At 37.3% G+C, this 25,322-nt stretch overlaps 1 protein-coding gene across 3 annotated transcripts in view; it reads left to right on the top strand.

The window, feature by feature from the left end:
• FREM2 (FRAS1 related extracellular matrix 2) overlaps positions 1-25,322 on the top strand; it is a 122,904-nt gene that overhangs the window by 52,255 nt on the left and 45,327 nt on the right. For all 3 annotated transcript variants that reach the window (XM_069011859.1, XM_069011867.1, XM_069011876.1), the window contains exons 3-6: positions 9,308-9,454; positions 11,637-11,867; positions 14,584-14,709; positions 15,578-15,829. In XM_069011859.1, the coding sequence (XP_068867960.1) occupies positions 9,308-9,454; positions 11,637-11,867; positions 14,584-14,709; positions 15,578-15,829 (756 nt within the window). The remainder of the gene's footprint in view (positions 1-9,307; positions 9,455-11,636; positions 11,868-14,583; positions 14,710-15,577; positions 15,830-25,322) is intronic.

The raw sequence follows: 25,322 nt of genomic DNA, 5'->3' as shown, positions 1-25,322 counted from the left end.
TTGAGATATTTGAGATAAGGTGTGTGAAAAAGCAACTTGTTGTGAGACCTCCTTTGGACTACAGCACCCAGTTTTAAAATCATAGAATGGTTTTGGGTGTGAAAGGACCTTAAAGTTCATCTAGTTTCAAACAGTTTGTTCCACTTAGTCAAAAACCATCTGGTTTCATCTGTTCAACAATTTTTGGAGTGTTCCACTGTAGGAGGTGGAGACAAGGGCAAGAAGGCCCTGCTTTTGTAGGTGAAGATCAGTGAGAGTATCCCTTTGGTCACTTTGGAATAGCTGTCCTATTTGTGTCCCCTGCCAACATGTTGCCACCCGCAGCCTACTGAAGGACGGCAGAATGTTGGAGAGACAGTGCCGATGCTGAGCCAGCGCTGCTCAGCAGGAGCCAAAACACTGCTGTGTTAGCAGCAGCAGTGCAAACCCAGCGCTGAGAGGGCTGCTGTAGGGAAAAGGAACTCCATCTCAGCCACACCCAGTGCAACGTTACAAATAACATTAGTAGTATTTTGCCTCTTTGAAAAGTCAGGAGAGAGTGTCCTACTGTGTGATTTTTTTTTAAATAGGCTGTGTAGTAGTCACTTCTTTGGAAAGTTAAGTCTAGAGCCCACCCTTCCAAGTGACAAGATAGGACTGACCAGTAAAGTTAAAGCAGGAAAGTTTCTCTAGCACAGAGAAACCTACAGCAGGTGGGAAGTCAAGGATCTGATTTTGCAAGAGCATGGACATTTGTATGAGTAAAGTTACATGTGCAAATGTTAGAATGATTGAAACTTTATTCTGTATCACATAACTTTTCAGATCTATCTCTAAATAAGGAGTCACTGCCATATTTTGCTTTAGAATGTGTGGCATAGAAGTGTACATCTTTCCAGAGGTGTCAAACAGAGGTCCAGCAATCAGTGACATTTTATATATTGTAGAGTTGTCTGTATGAAGATTGATACCTTTGCCATCCCATTTTCTGATGTTAACTCCATTCATATCCACACCTGTTTGATCCTATAAAGCTGAGAAAGAAATCCTGTGAATGTAATTTATGCATCTCTTATGCACCTCTCATGAATTGATCCTGCTAATTAAGACATTGATTTTCTTCTAGAATTAGGGTAAGAAGAGAAAGAAGTATCCTTAAAAGACATCCAGGGCAGAGGCTTTCACAGGTAGCTCTATGGCAATCAGGAACTAGAAAGGTTTCTGTAACCATCTATACTTACACAGCCGGAGGGCTGCCCAGGCTGATTCCATCTGAGATGTTCTGTGAATCTCACTGAGCAGCCAGTGAGCTTTGTCATCTTCTCACCTCTGCCCTGTGCTCCAGCCTCTGTCGTATCCTCTATTCTTCATGGTCCTATGGTCTGTGGGGCTTCTGTGACATTCCTGGAATGAGCTTCCTGAGCCCATGGGCCTCAGTCTCCAGTATGCTGTTGCATCCTACAAGAAGCAGAAATCCTAACAGCTAGCAAGGGCACTGTCAGATTTAGTGGGGGAAAGAAAATAAATATTTTGAACAGCCGTGAAATCAGTTTACAATAACAAGTTTAACACCCCCAGCCAAAAGGAGGAGGTAGGTGATTACAGCTCAGCACTGTGTCATCAACATCATTCAGATTACTGCAGGCAAGAGTTTTCCCAGCGACTTTGCCAGTGCCCCCCATGGCACTTGCAGCCCAGGGAACTGCCCTGGTTTGTGTCTCAGCAACCTCAGAGGCTAAAGCAGGTGACGTGTGGGAGGCAGAGGTCATGTCCCAACAGGTGAGTGCTATGCAGCTCCCTTTCAAGAAAGGGTGGGAGACGGTTTTCTCTAAAACCTGATAAGCATTTGTGCTGGCTGGCAAATTCAAACTGCTGTGGTCACACCTCTGCACGTTTCTGTATGAACACTAAGGCAAAAAATGTAAACTTGAGACCAGAGACACCCAGGCCTTCACCTGCCCGTGTGTGATAGCCATTAAATTTGGTGGGAAATGGACTTGACTTACAAAAATCATTGCCTCCTTGGCCCTTGGGAAAAAGCTGAATGATTTTAATTTCTCAATACATGTGGGAGAGCAGTGGTGGGAATCTTCATCAAGGATATTTCAGAAGCTTGAGAGATGCCATATCAACTTAAATAGCTAAAACAGTAATCTCTTTTCAAGATGAGTAAAATGAGAACAATACATAAATAAGTTGTTAAAATCTGTTGTATAATAAAAACAAATTTGATTTTAAAGATGCAATTTTTCTGCTGCTGATTTTAATTTAATTGCTGCTTATCTCAAAGCATAAGTGAAGATCTTATACAGAGAGGAAGAGGGAGAAAGAAATTATGTGTTGGAAGCAACATACTATCAAGATTGAGTTGTCATAATTTCACAGTCACTTCTGTCCCCTGTCCCTCTGCTTCATGTCTGTTGAGTCTTTATGTCTCTTGGAAAACTCACAATGTTCATACTATTCTGGACTCTCAACTCTACTCTTCATTTCTGAAGTAATTTTGTACACTTATTTTTAATATTTAAACAGTTTTCTGACCTCTTGGCTTGAATCTTTTAAGGAATCTTTGGTTTCTTCTAGTTTTGTTTTTTTTTTCCCTCTTGCAACATACATTGTGACTGCAACATGGGAATTTCAGATAAAATAATACAGGAATGTGTTATAATTACTGCCTTAGGAATATACAGTTCTGCTCCTAAGGATAGACCTCAAGTAACACTAAAAATTGGTCATGATATAAAAATACTAAATATTAATGCAAAAATGTTTCTTTCCTTAGCAGAACTAATATCTTTGACTACTTTACAAGGCTTGTCTTAAGTAAAGTTAGTGACTTCAAAAGGAATCCCTTTCTATTCTTGTTTATATCAATAATTTTGTATGTTTTCTGTTTTTTAATCTGCCCTTGCTGAGCAGGACTAAATCACCTGCAAAAGGTTGCAGGTTTGACATAGCTTAAAAAGGATGAAAGGCACCACTGAGGAGTTTCTCTGTTCAAATAATATTAAAAGTTAAGTATTTGAGATTACCTGGTACTTCAGAGAATTACTCTGAAGTGAATTAAAAATAAATGTTAAATTAACCTGCCTGACATTTGTTCTGCTCCAGTCAATCGGGCATTTTATTTGTAGTATTGCCAGAACAAAAAAGAAACCAAAATTCAAGTCTCTGGAAGTAAATTCTTATTAACAAAAAACAGTTCAATCACTTTGACACAGTTAAAAGAATGGTTTTTTTAATCAGTGCTTAGTGAGTTATAGCAAGTCGAGCTGATAAAATGGAAACACTATTCCAACTTGTTTAGAGTAGGTTTTGCAAATAACAACAACCTCTTTAATTCCTCTTGCATACATTTTCCTCTTAAGTCTGTAAAATTTAAGATTTATGAGTTTGGACTGGGATCTGAAATGGAGAGGAATTTTCTGCAAAGACCGTGTTCAACAGCTAGAGTTGAAAAGTTCAGTTACTTCTTCTTCAAGGAATATTTGCCAATTTGGAACAAAAAAACAATTTAAAATTCATTGTGAAAAATTAGAGGCCTCAGTTTCAGATGATACCCACTCATGCACCCTGGTTTTAAGCACGACAATGATTTTGCAAGCACTGAAATATTAGGCTTGTATGTAGGAGTTTGCTGTAGGGGGTTCTAAATGAAAATGTAATTTAGTGAAAGGGAAATTGGTCTATTCTTTTCCCAGAATAGAGGAATTTCTTAAAATAGTACAATATGAAGTGAGATAATATTTTGGTTGTAATTATATTTCTCCTGGCTCCTGTTCTATTGTAATGCCTTTCATTTGTGAGGTTGCAGTACACTTTTCTGTTACTACTCCTAAGTTGACCGGGGCTTAGGATGTGTCATGACCCTCAGATTTAACACTTTGTCTGAGTAGGCTTTAAACAAAAGTAGTTTTCCTATGGGCTGATCCATGTGAAGCACTACTGTAAAGGTATAAACCAGAAGAAAAGTCCCCTATGTGACAGTAACTAAGCTGGTTGAGCTAAGCCCGTTATTCTGTGAGCTGAAGAAATGAACCTTGCTTCAATCCAGCCGGAGCCTCTCGGGAGAAGTTGTCTGGCGCCACAAAACAAATTAGTAAGGAGAGACCCGAAAACTATTAAGTTTATTTTAAGAATGTGTTGTCAGAGATCTAATAAATTTACTTGTTGCTGCAGGCCATGCATGTATGAAGCCTTAACTAATCCAGGTGGTGTTTGTTTCCTTCAGAGGGAGGTGCAGGGTGTGGATCTTTAGGAAAAAGGTGTTGTGCTTTAGGTAATGTGGGCATTGTTTAATGATAGACGTGACAGCTTGAGTGGTATGTTTGGGTTTTCTCTGTTAATACTCCCAAGGCAATTTAAATTAATTTTCTCATGCAAAGTTAGTTAGTGACTACACAAAGTGCTAATTCATTTAATGACAGCATGGAAATAACTTTATAGTAAAAGAATAGTTCTTCTAAACTGAATAGATTTCTTTCATTGCTATGTTTAAATATTACAAAGATTACTTTTAAAGTGATTAAATTTACAAGTTTACCATATTGCAGTTCAGGACCAGTTGTGTCTTTGAGTTTTCTCAGGACCCTCCTTTATCAAGAAGACAACTCAGCTGGGTTTTAGTTAGCCATATAGACTGGTGGGTTGAACACACTCCTGTTATATTCAATGGAGTGGGTCAGATCATTCCAGAGGGTGATCCAGCTGCTCATATCAGATGTACCTGCAGTTCCTGAAGGTGTAGTTCTTTCCATTCATTATGCCTAGACAGCTAGCTTAAATAAAACATACACTTTTATAGGATAACATTAGATTATATGAATCCTACCTTTAAAGGAGGGTCTCTTGGAGGATCTCTATGGCAGATCACTTGTCTTCATCTGTTGTGGAACAGGAGCCAGTTGGTTATGTTCCCATGCTCTGGGACGCAAGCAAAAACATACTGCGTTTTGCCACGAGTGGTTATTCACTGGAAATATTGAACTTGTCGACTCAGAGTTTTTTTCTGCTCAGAAGCAGTGGTCATCCTGCAGAGATAGTCCCTTGCTTACAGCACAGTATCCAAAACCAGCAAGTGGATCTTTTGGATTCCCTAGAAGTCAGTTACAAACTAAGTACTTAGTATCTGTAAAGGCTTTCAAACATACACAGTGCTCCAGCATCTTTTTTGGTGATTCAGATTGGGTTGCTCTTTTTCCATTTTGCTCTTTCCTCTGAAAACTCATAGTCTCTTGGTGCAGCCAATAGAGTGACAGTATCCTGACTCTTGGTGAACTAATTTGTACAGAGCTGATTTCTACTGAAATTATTTTAAAGCTATGAAATGAAGTGGCTGAAGAGCCAGTGTATATTTGCTTCCACAGTTTTTGTTAATGAAAATCAGGTTAATCTCTTAATCAGAATCCGGTTAATCTCCTGCAGGAGAATTGGTCATGAACTTGAATTGGGAATTCCTTAAATTGACCCAGCATGGATCTGCAGACTGCACTTGGAGACATCCTTAGGGACACTTAGTTGAATTTTATGAGGATCCAGATTTAATACATGCTAGCTAACCTTCACATTCATGTCTAGTCTCTCACTTCCCCTTCCTTTTTGTAACAAAGCAGCTACATGGTATTCCTCAGATACTTCTTCTGCTACGTCACTTCGGGAATTTGCTTATTATGAGCCCTGGCAAATGTGGCCCTCCCAACTTGTTTCTTGGGGGTAGACATAAAACAGAAGAAAAAAAGAGTTACAGAAACTACTGAAAGATGGAAACTGTCTGCAGTTCACTGGATACCAGCAATTATACTCCAGGCAAGCTAAGTCCACAATGTTGGGAAATGTGTGTTTTCTCATGAGAAGTCAGAGAAAGCATTGTTTTAGTCTCTAATCACTAGGGGCTAGTTTAGGGGGTTCTTTTTGGCTGCTCTGCAAATATATTGAGTTACAGTGGCAGATAGAGTGCAGGAGGGTGCAGAGTTCAGCAAGCTGTTTTAGTGATTGGGTCTATTTTAGTATACTTGAAAGACAGAAAGGTGAAGCATTTTAAAGATTTTCTAATGGGGTAAAATCATTAGGTTATCTTATGCATTGTTAAAGTCAATTCAAAACTTTCTAGTGGCATATGTTTTGTGCTGGGTTTACTTAGGCATTTCACTTCTGCTATTTTCATATGGAGTTAAGGCAGTTTTACAGGGTATTCGCTTTCTGATGGTCAAGCAGTTGACTCACCAGGTCCTCTCCCCGCTCCTCTTTTATTCATGTTGTGTAACCAAAACTGGTTTTCCAGATCTTTTTAGGAATTTCTTGTTTGATGACCTCTGCAAAAATAATATATCACTGTTTTCTAACAGGCAAACAGTTTCCAGGACTTCTATAAAGACCAGTTCCAGGTTACATCTGTCTTTGACTTGTCATATGCAGGCAAACCTTTTCAGAGGGTTTTGTCCTCAAAAGTCTCAGTCAGTCATGAAGTCACTTTGTGATTCACCTTACTCTAGATCCTTACCTTCAGCTCCTTACAAAGTTTTTAAATGTGTCTCACAACTCTTGCCGTCTCATTTCTCATTAATATCTCACTGCATCACATCCTTCCTAGCATCTTCTGATTTAGCACTGCTGCACTGAGATCTGTGGCAAGATTCCAGAAACAAGTTTTCATGCCTCACTTTAGCAGCATCTTGCCAACCACATCTCGTTGACACAAAGTTACTTTGGATCTACCTTGTTCTAACACTGCCCTCCTTCCTTTTGTGTAGTTTTAAAAGTAAAGTCCCTCTCTGGACTTCTGATGTATTTGTATTGCCAGCACTTATTTGGGAGAGGAATAAAAGCAAAACTGTCATGGGAGTATAGTAGCTTAATGATTTGCCCAGCAGCTAAATGTCTGACTGTGCCTGAGGGCAGTGCTTGGGAGCAGTGCACAATCCATCTGCTGATAGAAGTATTATTGTAGGGCAGATACTTATTTTAATAGTGAACCAAATTAAAGTGGCATGTACAATTTTATTTCTGCAATTTTATAATTTCTAAAAGCTATATTTTTAATACTCTTTACAGACGTTATGTTGTGTGGTGCTTGGCTCTACTATGTTGTAGCAGTTTCACCCAGATCAGGCATGGGGGAATTCATCTTACCCAGCATTAGATGGCTGTCATAAAAATGTGTACAATGTAAAGCATCACTACAGGAGTTTTTAAAAGCTGATGAGGAAAAATGCACATATTTTTGCATATTTTGGGGCAAAGCTAATCTCATTCAAAAATAGATGCCTAAATTAAGTCATAGCCTTACAAAATGCCTCTTTCCTGGGTTTGGCTATAAAGAAAGTTTAGGATTTCTATCCCCAGAATAAATATCTGAAATTAGGCAAGGTGTATCATATGCCTACTGCTGTGTTTTCTCAGAGGTCTATAATAATAATAATAATAATAATAACAATAATAGTAGTAGTAGTGGTAGTAGCTAATAATAAGAACAGTGGGTTTATTCTTTGGGACAGTGGACTGTGAAATGGCTTGTATAAATAAGAAAACATGTCTTCTGAACATGAAAAAAAAGCATAAAGTGAAGACAGATATTCTGAAATACCTATATTCTTTTCTTAAAATTTTAAATCTGATGGTTTGGTATTGCACATTCTAAAAGGTGAACATTATATATTTCAGGGACAGAAGTAATTCTGTAAAAATGGAGGCTTACTGTAAACCCCCTCTAATACTTTTTCGTTTGGTTGTTGGGGTTTTTTTATTCTAAGAAAAAAAAAATAGAAAGAAACAGCTGAAAGCAAGAAAAATAGGTGAAATGAAGACAATACTAAATTTTTTGTATTGTCTTTCTTGTGCTTTTTTTCTTCCTAAATTTCATTCATAAGATACCTGTATGTAAGATGTAGACTGTGTGCCTTTGCCCACAGCACATTTAACTTTAAGTTCTTTGGATAAAAGAACAAATTATGCCAGATTTTCTTTTGCTTTCTATCCTCTAGTTAGAACACTTTTGTCTAAATGGATGCAAACTCTGCTAGAAAATTTTCCTTTACATGTGCAATTTCAAATATCTGACATTGTCATTTCTAGTAAGCTCATGCAGCAGTATTTCTTCTCACTAGTGGTACTAATAGGTTCTCTCTCCTCTAATAGACAGTAAATTTCCATTCTTTTTATATCTCAGAAACTTTTATCTTTCTGTTAAATTATGGTCAAATTGGGCAATGTGTTCAAAATGGCACACAAATGGCTTCTCTCACTGGATTAGAGAACAAGATGTATTCTGCTATGTTTGTCCCCAGAAACTAATGGGAAGACATAACATATGGCTAACCTAATGTGAGAGCTGTTGTAGTTACTACTGTAACACTATAGCTGCTGGCTCTCTGCGGTGCTCATTAGTTTTTGATATGTGTGTTTGTAGCCTTCCCCTTTGTCAGTAACAACAGAGATCAAAAGAGCAGAAAGGAGCAGGGTGAGGAGTGCAGGGAGATACTCCAGTAACCACTTCCCTCCTTTCGTTTACACACTACCTTTGCCTCCATGTGAGATTGCACAACTACAGTTCCTGGATTTTTCTAGTAGGCAGGTCAATAAAGAAACATAGGGGCTTATCTCTGAAGCAGAGTGAAAGCACATGGAGTGGCTGCCTCATTTTTCAAGAATGGAAGAAACTGGAAGGGATAAACCAACCTTCATTTGTCTCTTCCTTTAGTAATTAAGCCATGAATTAATTTAAATTCTTAGATATGTCTCTCTGCTGTTCAGAGGAATTACTTTATTCACTGACTTGTGTGCAGAAGTGTTAATTTCTAAAGGAAATTTCTTGCACCTTTAAGATAGCTGTTACCTGAACAAACCTTGTTCTGTAGCAGCACCTTGTGGGAAGGAAATCAGACTACAGTCTCCCACACAGGCCAACATTCCCAGAAGACAGTTGCTGAGTGAGCATCTGCCATCAATGAGCTGAACAGCTTATTTTATTGTTGCTATAGAACTTAGAGGAGTCTAGAGTTATAAAAAACACATCCATTAGGATGATACACAGAAGGCATCCCAAATACATTCTTATTAATTCTTGATCTTCTTCTCTTGAGAAATAAGAAAATTAGGATACTATGTCTGTATGCATCTAAGATAAAATTTACTCCTATGTATAGCAAATGTATTATGGCTGAGTTCTTCACCTGTTATTTCTTAGTTTTAAATCTTTAAAACCTTTGGACTGTGATGTCCAGATAGATACACATCTTACCCAGGATACAAGATTGTATTAAGCTCAAAAGACAAAGTAATCTTTAACAAAAAAGAAAGGTTATAATTATGTCTTTATAACTTTGTTTTGCAGGAGGCAATAAGCTGAAGAATCAACATTTTCGCCTAAACTGGGCATGGATCTCCTTAGAAAAGGAGTATTACTTAGTAAATGAAGACTCCAAGTATCTTGATGTTGTTCTTAAACGGAGAGGTTACCTGGGAGAAACCTCTTTTATAAGTAAGTTCACTTCTAACCTTATCAGTTGCTTCTATAAATCACTGCCCCACCAGTTGATATAATGTATCAATTGAACTGGATCATATTACAGTTGTTTCATGCTAAGAAAACTATATTCAAAGGCATATGTTTATTTATTAAAGAGTGTATCTTTTGTTATGCTATGCATATGATTTCTTCAGTTATATAGTGAAATCTTCCCTTTTGCGGTTCCTTTTTGTCCTCTACAATTAATTTTTGAATAAACAACCCAAGACAGAGTCCTTCTTTCTTTGATTTGATTGATACCACTGTTTATTTGTTTCACAGAATCTAATTCCTGCCCAGATCTTCTTTCCCTGAATTAAAAAAATACAGTTGTAGCAACCAGAAGGACAACAATAAACATATATCATTTTCCTGGAAGGCTATTGTGAGCTGGTCTGACCAGCAGCTACAAGCATTAGGCTCGTTTTCTTCACTCAATGTTTGCAGTCAACTGAGGCTGATACAGGAGGTGTTGAAAACTGTTTGCAGTGTCTGGGGAGTGAAACAGTGAAAAAAAGGTTGTGTTATCACATTCTGCAACCTCACAACTGTTTCTAGCTTCTGGATCTGTTCCCATCTTCTGATGCATTTGCACCAGGGAACATTATCCTTGTGCAATTTCACATTGAAACCTATGGTGAGCTTACACTGCTTAGATGAAACGCTCAATTTAAAGCTGTTTTTGCAGAGATATGTAAGCATTTGCCTGTCAAGCTTCTGGTTAGGGCTTTTTTGATTAAAAATCTGAGTTTCAAGTAGTGAGATGCAGTTGGGACACCTATTTTGGCATGAGATTTAGGGGATATAGACCTTAACTAACAGGATCTAACTTAAAATACTCTGTTTTGAACAGTGAACTAACTTTGATAATATATTCCTTTTAAAGAAAGAAAGCTAATGGAAGAGATAAATTAAATACATAGCTAAGGATGTATGGTTTAAATTAATTACTATACTGAATTACAGATACTGATGTGGCTTCTGATCCTTCAGATAGAGTGTTTACAAAATTTTACACCTATAGATTCAAGGTCAGTTTCAGAATTGAGCTGACTGAAAATTCAGCAAAACCAGAATAACTTGCCTCCAATTACCTTAACCCTGCAAATGGAATTACAGAATTGGAAAGAGCATAAAAGATACTGGTCAAGATGATTATTTGCCTTTCTGGTCCATATGCAGTGCCAAAGTGGCTGAAGGTTTATAGGTTATATAAAATATTGGCTTTGACTTAGGATGAGGCAGAAAGACAGAAAAGCAAGGTTTGTAGGGAAAGGTGATGTGTTTCAATACATTAAATAGTGCAGCTGGAAGAAACAATCAGAGAAGGGAGAAGTTTTAAGTTTTTTTCTGAAAACCTGAGAAAAGACTTTAAGACTTCAGTGGTACTGTGGGATTTAAACAAGGCCAAATGCATGAGTTGGAGACAGTTCTGAAATACTGTCTCATTTCCATGAGGGTTTGTCAGACAGCCTTAAGCTGTGAGTGAAATGCCTGTGAAAACCTGTTCTAGAGCAGTCTGAATCTGAGGGTGGAAGGCCTGTGCCACCTCTGTGGATTGAGTTGTTTGAATTTTATCCCATGGACTTGCAGCTTCAACTTCACCTGAACTTAATGATTGTCATTATGCAAACACTGAAATAAGAAGTAATAACTTTTTTAAATGCTTACAGCGATGGCAATGAGAGCAATGGTTCAGGTTTTGCATCTTCTTTCATTTTTATTCAGTATATTTTCCTTTGTGTCTTTGTATTTTCCTTAGCTTTCTCTTTAAAGACTGAACTTTCCAGGGGTGTTTTTATTTTTTCTAAGAAAAATAAGTATTTTCTAGGGTTTTGGGCAGGAGGTTATTTAGATGTTCTGGAAAAGAAGATAACCCAGAGGGCTAAAAGGAGAGAGAAAAGTCTATTGTCCCTTTAGGACATCCATCATTGAATTATGGGGAAATGGAAACTTGATTGTAACTTAAGAGAATGTAGTGTTTTTCCACCTCTGTGTGTGGCACCCAATATAAAACTGATCAAGAATAATGGATTTAGTTTGAATGTTCCCAGGCTGTGAAAAGTATATTTTTCTACATGTTTTTTAAAGATGACACAATGGGAGAAATATTACCAGTGATGTTGTTAATGACCTGAATTTCTGATTTTAACAGGTATTAGCACCAAAGATGGTACTGCCAAGAAAGAGAAAGACTTCAGAGGAAAAGCCCAGAAGCAAGTGCAGTTTAATCCTGGTCAAACCTTAGCCACATGGAGAGTACGGATTTTGAGTGATGGTGAACATGAACACTCTGAGTCCTTTCAAATTGTCCTTTCTGAGCCTGTCATGGCAATTCTGGAATTTCCTGCTGCATCCACAGTGGAAATTATTGACCCAGGAGATGGTGAGAATCTTTCCAGAACTGTACTGCCAATATATGCTATACCAAAAGATAAACTGAAGGGCAAATACTATGAGTAACAGTGGATACTAAAGGTTACCTGTCCTCAGAATATTTCTGAAGACAGATTTTGGCATCAGGTAGCCATTTTTCCTCTATCACTTTAAGTGCTTGATGAATAGCTAACTCAGGTAGCACGTTTTTATGAAATACCTGCATTTTTTGTGATATGTTATTTCTAGGGAGGTTGTTTGTTTTCATTTTAGGCATAACAGGTTTTCCATTAAATGTGTTTGCAAACAGGACGTAGCTGCAGAGTTGGCTGGAGGCTGACTTGATTTACTCTGCCATGATAATTCATGTGGGAGAGGATGGTACAGAAAAATCTAGGCTGCTTGGTCCCAATAAGTTTGGGTCTTGGAGCAAACTATTTGCATCAGTCAGGCCTTAATATCAAGCTGAGAAGCTCAGTAAGTGTAATGGTCATTAGACCAAGTGTAGCTCACGCTGTGTCAAGAACAAATAAAAATTAAGGGTGAATATAAACGAAGAAATAAACTGATTTTAAAAAGCTTTAAAAAAGAAGAGCTAGAGCATGCTCTGGTTGCTTTGTATCTTTTCAGCTGCATCCAGACACTTGAACCCATGGGCTATGGTCACACAGAACTGTCCTTAAGAAATCTTTTAAGTCCTGGATGACTGTAACAGCTTGAATTATATAGTCTTCCCTAATGAACTTTTGAAGAGTGTTGGGCATGGAAATTCTCAGAGGTGTCTCAGTTCCTAGTTACAAATACAGGTTAAACCAGAGCTTATCTTACATCCATATTTAGTCACTGAGAAAAATAGTGCTTAACTTTAAAAGCAGCATGTATGAGACACCAAAATAACTTGAAAATGTGTTGATTCCTTTATCTTTTCTATGATCAGTAAAATAGCAGAATTCAAGGTAATTAGACAAGTCTTCTTTTTGCCAACAACAGTATTTTATATTTCTTACACTAAGATAAAATTTTTACAGTCCCAGAGAATTCGTAGTAATTATACATAAAGTGACATTGCATAGGAGAAAATCAAATGCATGGTTGCAAATCAAAGGATATCTACAGGAAAACTAGAGAGAGAACTTTGAGGGGGAGGACTGTGTTTCCTAACAGTGTTTTGAAGCTGAGGGTTTACCAAGCTCACTGGGTAGGAACCATCAAAAATTTTATTCTGCTTCCAGTGAAAAATTCATTGATTTGAATGGTATAGTTTTAGGATCAAAATGGTGAGCTTGTTCAGAAGGCTGTACCAGCCTCTTGGTGTATGGGACATTAGTTAATGTTTTATTCCAAATATAGATTGCATGGGGATGTAGTTTTTTAATACTAGCTGCGATGGTGTAGCTCATTCTCCTCCAAGCTTTTATGTTGTTCATAAGGTCTGTTAAACTTTTATAGTGCCATTTTACTCGAAGTTGAATAATTATGAGAGAGAGAGAGAGAGAGAGAGAGAGAGAGAGAGGAAACCGAATAAATCAGATTCCTGCATGTTTTGGAACGTTAGAGTTTCTCATTTTGCCAACTAAATTCTAAAGGGAGAAATAGAAGGAAAGAAATGTTGGGGTTTTTTTTTAGTGCTGCCTTTTGCTTTACTTTAAAATGAAAAAGTAGGGATCTGATATTTTTCGCATTGAATTTTTGTCTTGCCAGAATAGTGAGTAGTCTAGATCTTATCAAACCTGAATTACAGCATTTTTAAGGCAGGCTTTTGACCTTAAGTCATGCTAGTAGTAGTTGGAGAAATAAAACCTGGAACATGTTTTCAAAGAAGCCACCTGACAGTTTTCAGAACACTGTTTGCCAAAGTACTGTGAAGTGATGAAAAATTTGCTTTGGGTAGTCAGCTGATACCACTTAATTTGATATTACACAGAATTATATTCTGTTTAGGTTGCAGTCACACTAATGAAACTGTAAAGGTGCTTTATAATTATGTGCATAGCCAACTTTTGTTCTTGAGTTTTTGAGAGAACAAGAACAAAGTTGATCCTGAATCTCAGTAACAGCATAAAACCCATCAATCTGATTATATGAATATAAAATAATGAAAGAGTTCAGAATACATCTTGGTCAGTTTTTTCCCAGAAAAATGGTCTGATGTTCCTTGGTATGATACATTTTAGTGTGAGATTCCTCCTCAGACTTCACTGGCTGTATTGGCTGGGTCTTCTTTGAGTAAAACAGGAGTGTAACCAACTCAAATCAAATGTTAAAGTCAGAGAAAGATGTCAAGAGCTCAGCCTTGCTCCTCAGTGCCAAATGATTTTCATGGTTATCTTGATGCAGTAAGTTAAAGAATGGCCTTGGTGAACCACAACCTGTGTGTGAGCTATGCTGTTGATACTTCTGTAGTTAATAATTAAATACCATGGAAATAATAAAAAGATAGACTTTATGAACAAATTCTCCAAACACTGTCTTGCATCATTAACCCTAGATAAACAAATCAGTCACGTTAGAGACCACTTAATAAGGACTTCTGAATTCAGACCTAATGATCTGATTTTCTTTTCCATTTCTGAAATACTAAGAAACTCTACTTCTCTCACCCTCCAGGTTTTACTTAAAATTTAGTGGCGTTGCCAATAAATGCAAGTTACTTGTTGCACTTTAGAATATTCAAAAATGGTCTTAGCTAATGTACAGGTGACTTTATGAGCTTCTTTTCTTTTCAGAATCAACAGTCTTTATTCCTCAGTCCACCTATAGTATTGAAGAAGATGTTGGTGAGTTATTTATACCAGTCAGAAGAAGTGGAGATGTGAGTCAGGAACTGATGGTCATCTGCTACACACAACAAGGTAGTAGAATCTACTATAGAATAAAAAAATAGCAAGAGTAGAAAAGAGACAGAAATTTTAAAATACTTATTCTATCTATTTTATAATAAAATTGTTTATAACTCTGTTAATTACCTTTTCATCTAAATATCTTCAGTCTCAACTGGAAATGTATACATCTCTGCAACCTGTCTAAGAGTATTACTGAACAGTTTAAAAATTATCATGGAGAGGTGAAGAGGATCTGTGTTCTTTATATGCAGCCCCATATATCTGAAAGTGATGAGAACTGAAAGCACTGCAGTGATTGCCCAGGCTATCCTTCACTTGCTTGTATCTTGAAAAAAATTATACAAAATAATATTGCTTAATTGCCATACTTCTCCTTCCTCTGCCTTTCAGTCTCTTACTAATTATATGTGTGCAGGGCATGGGGTTTCTACACCTGTGGTTTTATTGTTATTTTTCATCTGGAGGGCTGAAGCAATATTTTATGTAAAGTGATCTGGGATCCAGATAGTTTGTTCTCATTAAATTCCGTCTGTTCTTTCACTGATATCTTCCATACGGGTAAAATATACCAAGGGAGTTAACTGGTAATCCTCACAGGGGCTATTTTGTCAGTCTGTCTCTTGTGGTAGACAGTATTCCTTCTGACTGAAAAGGTGCAAATGATTTGAAGAACCACACTCTTCCATTGTATCATATACAGAAGTAGCTTGTCCATGGATCTCAGAAGTGGGTCCATGGACCTCTGACCTTGTCCACATCCCATCTTATCACCAAAAAGTAAATAGAAATTAAAAGACAATGAAAATAAAATCTGCCTCTGTGAGGAGATCATTATAACCATGGTATGTATAGTGGCTGTTTTCCTTTTTTGGCACAGGAACAGCATCTGGCACTGCCCCAACCTCTGTACTTTCCTACTCTGACTACATATCCAGGCCAGAGGATCACAACAGCGTTCTACGTTTTGACAAAGATGAACGAGAAAAAATGTGTCGGATCGTCATCATAGATGATTCCTTGTATGAAGAGGCTGAGACCTTTGATGTTTTTCTGAGCATGCCCATGGGTGGGAGAATTGGTGCAGAATTCCCAAGCACTCGCATTACCATTGTGCCTGACAAGGATGATGGTAAGGTATCATATAATTGAAATGATATTCCCAGTTCAGGGCAGAAACTACAAATAACATCACATTCAAACCCCCATGTAGAAAATGGGGTTTGTTTTCCTTCCTGGTGGTTAAAACACTTGCTACTTCCATCTTGAGATTAGAAAATACTATTGGAAGGCTATGTAGGTTTTTGAAAGTGGTTAGTATTGCTATTTTGTTGTTTGAGGAAATCACATGAGCAGTGATTCAGAGCAAGGAGCTGCAGCTTTCCCTTCTGTCACATTAACAGACATAATCCAAGATGTCGCCTGGCATGGGCAGCCTTGTTTCTGTGATTCTGAGGCTGCATCCACAAAGCCTTTGGGCCCACTCAATCATGCTGCAGAGGGCCCCATTGGAAGCCCTCATGGGGCAGCAGCCATCTAGCAGCTCCTAAGAGGCAAGGCCTTGATTTGATGCTGCATTTAAATTTCTGCTTAGGTGTGCCCATGTATGCTTCCTATGTCTTTTTAATAAAGTAAATATTCAAATGACTGTAATGTTGCTTTCAAAATAGCCTCAGTAAGGAAACGCTGACGGAATTATGTCATTTGTTCAACTGGTTAATAGATCTGAGATACTGCTTTGAAAGGGACGTGTCTGGTGGTGATTAGAAAAAGATGTGTGACTAAGGCTGAGTAGAATCAGCACACTGTATCACCAACTGCTTTCAAAACTACATGTATTATTGCTGCCTCGAGCCTCTCCTTTAATGCTTCAGCATTGGTGTGACAGCTCTTTTTCTAGGAGAAGTAGCATAAAAGCTTCCTGGTACCATTGCCCTCATTTATGCATGGAGTTAGGAACTGACATCTCAACTGTGAATTCTGTGATAGGACTACTGATAAGCTATTTTAGTCTTCTCTGTGAGGCCATAAACCATCTATTGTGACACTGTCATATTTCCGAAAGACTAATGGGAGGAATTACATGGTACAGTATTCTTTGAAAGTCTGATGCCAAAACAGACCATTATTATCAGCACAGTGATTTCTCTCTAGGTAAGGATACAAAAGGCAGCTCTTAAAGGCAGGAAGTTCACACCTATCTAATTTCCTCATAAATACTCAGACTGCCTGAATCTTCTCACCTGTAATCCTGTGACAGAGGTGACTTTGTTTTCTCTGTGGAGCATTTGGGTAATCATATAGTGTTAATGACTACAACAGGTTGAAAAAACATGTCATGTAAGGTAAGAGAACATATATTGAATGAAAACCAGAATAGAAATCTTTATCTGACTTTGCTGTTATAGCAAATACAAATTTATTCATTTAGGGGCTTCTACAACAGTTTGATTTGTATGAATAATTTTGGTGAATTCATGAACTTCAGAGTTTGTACATAGCAGAGTATAGAATATTTGGAGAGTAGCTATTAAAAATATATATTCACGAAGAAGCTGATTACCCAGATTTTGAAGGTGTTCTGACTGCTTAAAATATATATGAAGAGTTTGGGATGGAAAGAATGATTCTCCAAGACATTATTAGTTAACATCAGAGATGAGCTGAAATTAGACCATCCAGCTTCAGTGGGGATCTCAGTGACTCCGAGTGACAACACAGTATAAAACTTAGTATTTTATGAAACTTACACAAAATATTAGGGAAGTTAGTGAGAAATCTCCTTTAACACTGCCATTAGAAAGAAGAAAAAGTAATTTTGTTTGTGTACCACTGTTCAGTTTTAAGTTTCTGCATTTACGAGCACAAATTGCCTCAGTGCTATGAACTTCCATACACAAATTATTTTTAACAAAGACTAATCTTATGGGATTTATTAAAAAAGCTGGGGAAGTGTTTGGGAAATTAGAACAGAATATTTTCATTATGTAGCAGCTGAAATAATCTATGTTTGTTGTTAGGAGTAAACAATATTTGGGATATTGAAAGATAAGAGGTCTTTAAAGGATAGATTTAGAACAATTTTGCAAACATTCACTTGTCTTTTTACATCCAAGATGTTGCATATGTGATATTTGAAATGATGTAACAGAACTCCTTTTTAGCTTTCTGTATCAGTGGAAGAACTCCCACAAAGAATTCCAGAACATGCAAAAACTTACCAACAATTCACTTACCAGTAAAATTTCCTACCACATTCTTTGTAGTCTGCGTAAAAATATAAAGCATGGTATCAGAAAAGTCTTACATGTTTTGTTTCATCTGAGATCTGTTGCACTGCCTGTTCTATAAAAAGCAGAGTACAGACTACAGAGTAGATAAATTGTAAGTTACACATTGCATGTTTATTTATGCATTCACACACACATACAAATATATATATATACATGCACATGTTTATGTAACATGTGAGCAATGTAGCACCCTGGCAGTCATGATTGAAATTCTGCAATTTCTTGAAAATTCTGCAATTTCTTGAAAAAGCAAAGGATTTTAAGCAGCATTGGTTATTGTTGTTTGCAGTGTACCAAATTAATTTTAGTAAGTTCAAACAGTGTGGTATGTGAAAGAAAAAACATTTTCTTTGGCTTTTAACAGTAAAATTTAATTAATAAAATGTCTAAGATAAGAGGTTGGTAGAAGCTTTAGCACAGATAAATAATAGCCTATCAGCTGTAGTAATGCTATAATGCTAAATTCTCTGGTCCACTTTATTCTCTACTTCACATCTAATTATATATTTTTTTCATTGTTTGTTTAAATTCATCTTCTACTTAACAGAGTTTCTTTGGACAAATGTTACAGTATGTCATTAAGTGATGTCTCCAAGTACTGTGACTGGATTAACGTTATGCTTTGACTTCTTCAGGTCAAACAATCGAAATAGCAAAGGTCAAAGTTTAATAATACTACGTGAGACTTTTCCTGTGGAACTCAAGTCAGCCCTAGCAACATCACCTTATCTCCTCTGGCATTCAATGCAAGTTATTTAGGAAACACTCACCTTCAGTACCTACCATCCAACTCTTTTTATTTCTAGAGAATGCCCTTGGGGTCTAACTAAAATGTCATAGTAGCTGTATAATCATGACAATAAAAAAAAGTAAGAGGCATGCTCAACTTTCTAGTAAGCTACAGTGTATTCACTAAATTCCAGGAAACTGAAAAGTTTAATTGGGGATTATACAGATTTTGCTGCCAAAGCAAAATCTGGGAAAAAAATTGTAGTGTGCAGAACATGCGCTGGTATATATTTATATCTTGTGAATGGTGATTTTCAAATTGGTGCTGCTATTGGGACATTTCCTAATTTGAAAGGTACTTTTCCTGATAGGTACTGAAGTTAGACAGAAAAGAAGAAAAGGATTAGGTTAATGAAGTAAGCAGCAGAATAAGCTTCACATGGAAATCTTGTATTTGAAGTTACACATGCCACTACAGTTAAGGCACTAAAAAGTAAAAACATGATTTGTTTGAGTCAGATGTGATAGTTACTAACTGCAAACCATGGAAGAAAAGCATGCTGCAAATCATCCACTTCTGGGGTGGCACTAATCTCACTTGGTATTAGCCTCTATAACTTTAGACATCTGACTCCAAGAGGCTACACCAGGATTCTTCTATGGTTAATGAAAAAAGAGGTGTACTCCCAGGAAACATCCCATCCTAAGACAAGTATCTAAACTGTTGAGGTCAATCACCAGGGGTACCTGGTGCATCTGAATACACTGATTTATGAAAGTAGATATAAACCCTACCTCAGAAATATAATTTGCCAGTCAATACAAAGTTGTAAGCACTACTGGGCCTGAAGGAAGGATTTTTTTCCAATTTTGTTTTGAAACCATGTATACTATGAAATGCCATAAAACAACAAATGGATATATAGCTATCATGCTTTGTAAAATTATGATGTTTTCTACAGAAAAATCTGAAATAATCTGTTTGAAATCTAAAAAAAAAATGCTGAAAAGTGTTTCAATAGGTATTTAGAAACTCAAGCATTTTCCATACTGATGTGAACTGAAGTTACCAAATCTAGTCAGAACTGATGGCGTGAACTACTTTATGTATCCCAGGAATTTTGGGGATGAAGAGAAAGGCCTGAAAAATTTGAGGTCAGTTGGTTGGTTCAGGACATATCTGTCCTGCATGGAGAGCACAGAGTTCAGCATAAAGCTCATTTGAAGGGGGCACTCTTTATAATAGATAAATATTATTCACCTAGGAAAAGGAAGATGAGGTTAATGTACATTTTTCGTTCCCCTTGGAGAGAGGAGTCCTGGAATTTAGTTTAAGACTCATGAAAACACTCAGACCCTAGCCTTCCGTGGAAATGCCTTAATCCTCAGGCACTTAGCAACTAAGCTAGATCAGCCTGGAAGTGCCTTCTGTTTTTCCAACTGAAGTGGTGACTCTGAAATAATTTCATAGAGAGACAGAAAAAATGAGATCTAAGTCTTTTGTTAATATTCATCTGGGAATGAAGAGCCTGTAATTTGGTTCCATCATTAACAATGTTGCTGTGTTGTGTGCAACAAGTCTGATACAAAATGCTTTAACGAGGTTTGAGTCAAAGCTCTGCTTTTTCATAATCCCAATATTTTGACTGCTGCCCTAATTTAGATTCTTTTTTAGTTACTTGGTTTTTTTGTTGCGGGCAAATTTAAAACTCTTGGTTTGTAATCACATTTGGAAACCTGAAGAGAAGAGGTGTGGTGAATGCAGAGCTGGAAGTTTGCACCTAAGGGGAAAATACAATTATTTTGTTTGCTGCAAGTTTTCTGTAAGAGGCTGTCTCCCCATGTGATTTTAATTCCACGCTACTGTATTTAGTGTTGCCATGAGAGCACACAGCCTTACAGCCAGGCTGACAAACAGTCATCCTGCCTTAGTGGAATTGTTGAAGCCTCATGCTGTTCACAGCAGGAAGTACATTAAATACATTTGTTCCACTTCGTTCGCATGGGCAAGAAGCTGCTCGAACTTCTTCTTGACATTTTTATGCCAAGGCTGGGAAAGCAAAGGACTTAGGTTTATCTCAGAGGTTTGCTGACTATTATCTTTACACCTGCTCAACAGAATCACTCATACCAGCCACGTGATAGACAGTAGCACTATCTGGGAATATTTTACAGACGAGTAAACTGGATGTGGTATCCTAATGCACAAAGGCAGTGTTAGAGGTCAAACAAAACAGATTAATTATTTAGTCTTCTGGAGATTTCTTTAAAACACTTGCTGTCACTTTCCTTACACTTAATTAAATTTTGAAAATCCTTAGATCATGTTCTGGAAATTGGTAGCCACTAACACTTGTCCAGCTTCCTCAGAGTAGTAAAGTACATATTAATATTTACTATCAATAGCCTGAAAAGTCAGTGCTGCAATGTTGCATTATAAATATATGCTTTGCATTTGCTCCTAGCAGGCAGACAGTATGAACTAACTCTCACTGTGTGTACTGAGCCAAATTTACAGCTTATGATAAATAATTATTTTATTAGTAACAAAGTTTATCAGAGGAACATCCTTATCTCACAAGGCTAGTTGGAATCTCCTTATTTCCATTGGTCTCCAAGGCAGGCAGTCAGATGTGCCGTTCTCTCTTTGCCAGTAGGTATGCCAGACCTTAAACTGAATGGGTGGTTGATTGATCTTGGTTGTCAACATCTGCTACTCTATTTGTCCAATTTTAATTACAATCTGAGCACTACAAGCAGAGCATGCCCACTGTTATGTTATGGACTGGAGTCATGGTTTGGCCAACTATCCATCGCCACTCTCTGGAGATGGCTAAAATAGCGAACTAGTTCTTTTTTCCTCTGTACATCCATCTCTGATTACTTTCTCCCTTTTATGCTTTACAACGCTTGTGAGTCTGATGCCTCTGGCACTTCTGTGTAGCTTTTAACTTCTTTTGTCCTCTCATTAAGTAAAATCTCTCTGTATGACCCCTCCCCTTTCCCCAGTCTGTGGCAGGTGGCCAGGTTGGCAACTAATCAAGGGAAAAAGTGGATGACAGCCAGCTTATGATACATATTATACTCCCAGTTTTCTTTACTAATAGCTTCTTATTATCACCAGTTCAACAGAGTGAAAAATGTTCAATTTATGATGATAGCCTTAAAGATATGGGAAATTGCCTGTTTGCTGCCTATCACAGAAATAAATTAATGTCATACCTTGCAGTAGGACATTCTATAGAGTAACCAGGCACGTTTATTACTTGCTCTCTTAGCATTATTTATTCCTTCCAATATATTAAGTGTGTGTGTCCCATTTTATAAGTGTGTGTATATATATGTGTGCATGAACTACAGATGTTGGATTAATCTCATCTTCATTTAATAACTAGATATATAGATATATAGTCCTACCTTATGATCTAGGCTCCTTTGATAGGTGAGGAGGCCAGAACATGACCTCCAGATCATACTTTGTCACACCTATTTCAGATGGCTCTGTTACAGTAGGGGATGCAGCTGGTGGAGCACGAAGCTCTTCGGCCTTCACTGCTGCATGTTTTTAAATGGGTTGCTTACACATGCATTATTACACTTGTATGTGAATTTCAGTAATATTTCAAGGAGAATGTTGAAATAGAGAAAACGTTCAGTTTTATACTCAATGCACACAAAATAGCCGATAAGCAGGAGGCACAAGATTACATGAACTGTAGAAAAAATTATACCTTCTGTTAAATTTAGAATGAGTTTAATGAAGTGGTCTTCTTATGTGAACTGATATTGCATTCCAGAGCCTAATGCATTACTGGTTTATGATAGTTCACTAAAGACTACATTGAACTGCTTTCTCTCTCCATACAATAGCATGTTGTATTTTTATGGCATTGGTCTTTGTACTGTAGATCTTGCATTTGTTATACACTGCTTAGAAATGTAATGAATGCCTAGCAAACCATTCTAAATTAATCATTTGTTCATTGTTGGACATGGTTGTAGGAGTGACCTAGTGAGTGCTTTGTATGTTTTAAGATTTGGATAATCAAGTTGAGTAGAATGTCTTGGTGCATTCAGTTTTCCTAAGGCTTCTTCAATCCTCTTCCTTCCTCTGAATCTCCTCATACTGAGACTTCGCCATTTTGCTCATAGTCTTTAGAGACCCAAGAGATACTGAACACTGTAACCACTGTAGCCCATTGGGCTTTAATGCTATTGATTCTTCTTTTGAACGTGTAAATGCTCAAAAGATTAACTCAGTAACTATCTCACTTCACTATCAAGACACTCTTTTCTCTCTCACACAAATGGGATCAAAAGTCCAAGAGACAGAATTCAAGAAGTTTTAATGTACAGCAGAGCATATTTTCTTTTGTTAGAACTCTGCTTTTGTGGTCTGACAAGTCTGGCTGTTGCTCTGTTTTCACTTCTGCTCTGTCTTCTCTGCCAACTCCTATCCTCAACAGTAGCTCTGGTAAAGGGATCTCTTGCATATTTTTCTTCAACAGCCTTGGCAAGATAAATATGTTCTGATTGTATGTGGGCAGAAAAGCCTATAAGAAATTGTTTCCATTGGTTAAGCACACTCAACATAACTAGCATTGTCACTGAATAGTAAAAGTGCAAAAATCAAAAGTTGGATTAGCCAGAAATGGCTACATACTGTATCTTTACCTAGCCTGATTTCTAAAATGTTGCTGAACTTCTCATACCATTTCTGTCTGTAGCCCTCTTTTTTTATCTGATGTGTGTGAATCACTGACTGTAAGCTCCTTCAAGCTTGGTCTCCTTGTGAAAAACCTTGTGTGTGGTATATTTAAATGCTACTGCCAAGCCTTCCCATTTATCTGTCTGCCTGTGTTTCATCAGTTTGTTGAGAATTTGTTACCGATCCCATTTCCCAGGCCTGTTATATAAAAATAATCTAATTCATTTTAAAAATAGAGCATGTAGAAGACTCTGAGTTGGTTTCATGCTCTGTGGGAGGTATAGGCAGTAGGAAAAAGGTATGTGAAATTCAGATGGTTGCTGCAGGCAATACAATGTTGTTTGGGTGTGTCCCCAAATTCCAGTGTTTGTTTCTTCATCTGTTAGTCTTTATATTTTTATTTCCATTGGTAAATGAGGCAATTACCTGAGTATGGAATGGTTTAGGCAGATGATTGGAGCTTGATGTACTTACAGCAGAAAAAATACTTTGGCCCCGTCCTCAGACTTCACACAGGAAAAACTCCTCCAACACCCGTAATAGTTCCAGTGATATCAAGGTCTGTAGGTTATATCCTGAGGGTGTGTGGAAGAATCATAAAAATACTACTCTACTAATAAATGTTTTCATGTATATGTTAGTTTACCAATATATGAATTTGATGTTTTGGAAAGGTAGCAATGTTTCTTAGCAAACCAACAAAGGTAAATTAATTGCTTCAGGGGAAGGCCACTTGGGAGAATCAAACTCATAGATTAGCCTTTTTGCTAACATGCTGTTTGTAGCTGGGAAGCAATTTAAGACTGCTCATTACTATCTTATACATAATAATTAATTAATTGTTGAAAAATTCCCTTTGATTTTAAAGGCACACATCTTCAATGAGTTGAGCTACAGCTTGGCCTCGTACACTCAGATCTCTTTATTCTCCATTGTTCAGGAATACTCTGTAGCTCATTGAGCTGCTACAGGACCATTTATGATCGGCAGCCTGACATTAGGCAAAATCAGAATTAGCTCTGTTTTCCAGGCTACAAAGAACACTGCAGGCTGTCAAGAAGGAAAGAGCAAGTGACCAGAGATGGGGTGTCACTGTAGCCATCTCACTGCCATCCTCAGTCTTGCAGCTAGAGCTGTAATCTGCTTCCTTTAGTGTGCTACTTTGCTCACATTTGAGTTTTGCTTATTGATGTAGCAGGGAGTGTAGATATGGACTCCAAGCCTGCCAGACAGGTGCTGCTTGTGATGGTACTGTGTCTAGAGAAACTGAAGCATGGATGCACTTTAACATAAAGGGTGAGTTAAAATGTAAAGTGTTATGCTAAATTAGTGTGTATCATAAATTAATTAAACGTGAATCATATATAATGTTGTTCATAGCAGTTGCTGCTTCACAACATGTTACTCTACTGAAATTACTGGGTTAAGTTGCATAAAATGAGAGTAATTAAGTGATGAGCCAGTCTAATCAATGTATGGCACTGCCATAGTGGATTTAAAAAGAAACTGATTTCCTTACAAAATCGAACTGTGTTTGGTGAAGATTGCATTAATTTGAATCTGTCCTATTACCTGTTATAGTGTTTGCAGTATTGTTTAAAAAAACCTTTTTAAGTCAATAGACAGAAGTGGGCTGTTGAGACAAATGGAAAAGTAGACATTATTTGCTTAAGATAATGTCTGTGTCAATTTGGCTGAAACTAGCCATTTTGATTCTGAGGGGAATTTTCTTTATGATTGCAAAAGTTATGACAACAGTGCTAAGAAGATGAAAGCTGTTAAGATTGCAATATATGAATTTGTAAAGTAATCTGTTTTGACCACATCAAATAAAAAGCAATTGGCATTTGCACAGTAGGTATCTGCTACAGAACTGCGCTTTGACTGTAATCTTG

Source organism: Aphelocoma coerulescens, chromosome 1 (assembly GCF_041296385.1).
Source record: "Aphelocoma coerulescens isolate FSJ_1873_10779 chromosome 1, UR_Acoe_1.0, whole genome shotgun sequence".
Taxonomy (NCBI): Eukaryota; Metazoa; Chordata; class Aves; order Passeriformes; family Corvidae; genus Aphelocoma; species Aphelocoma coerulescens.
This window is presented reverse-complemented; position numbering and strand designations above follow the sequence as displayed.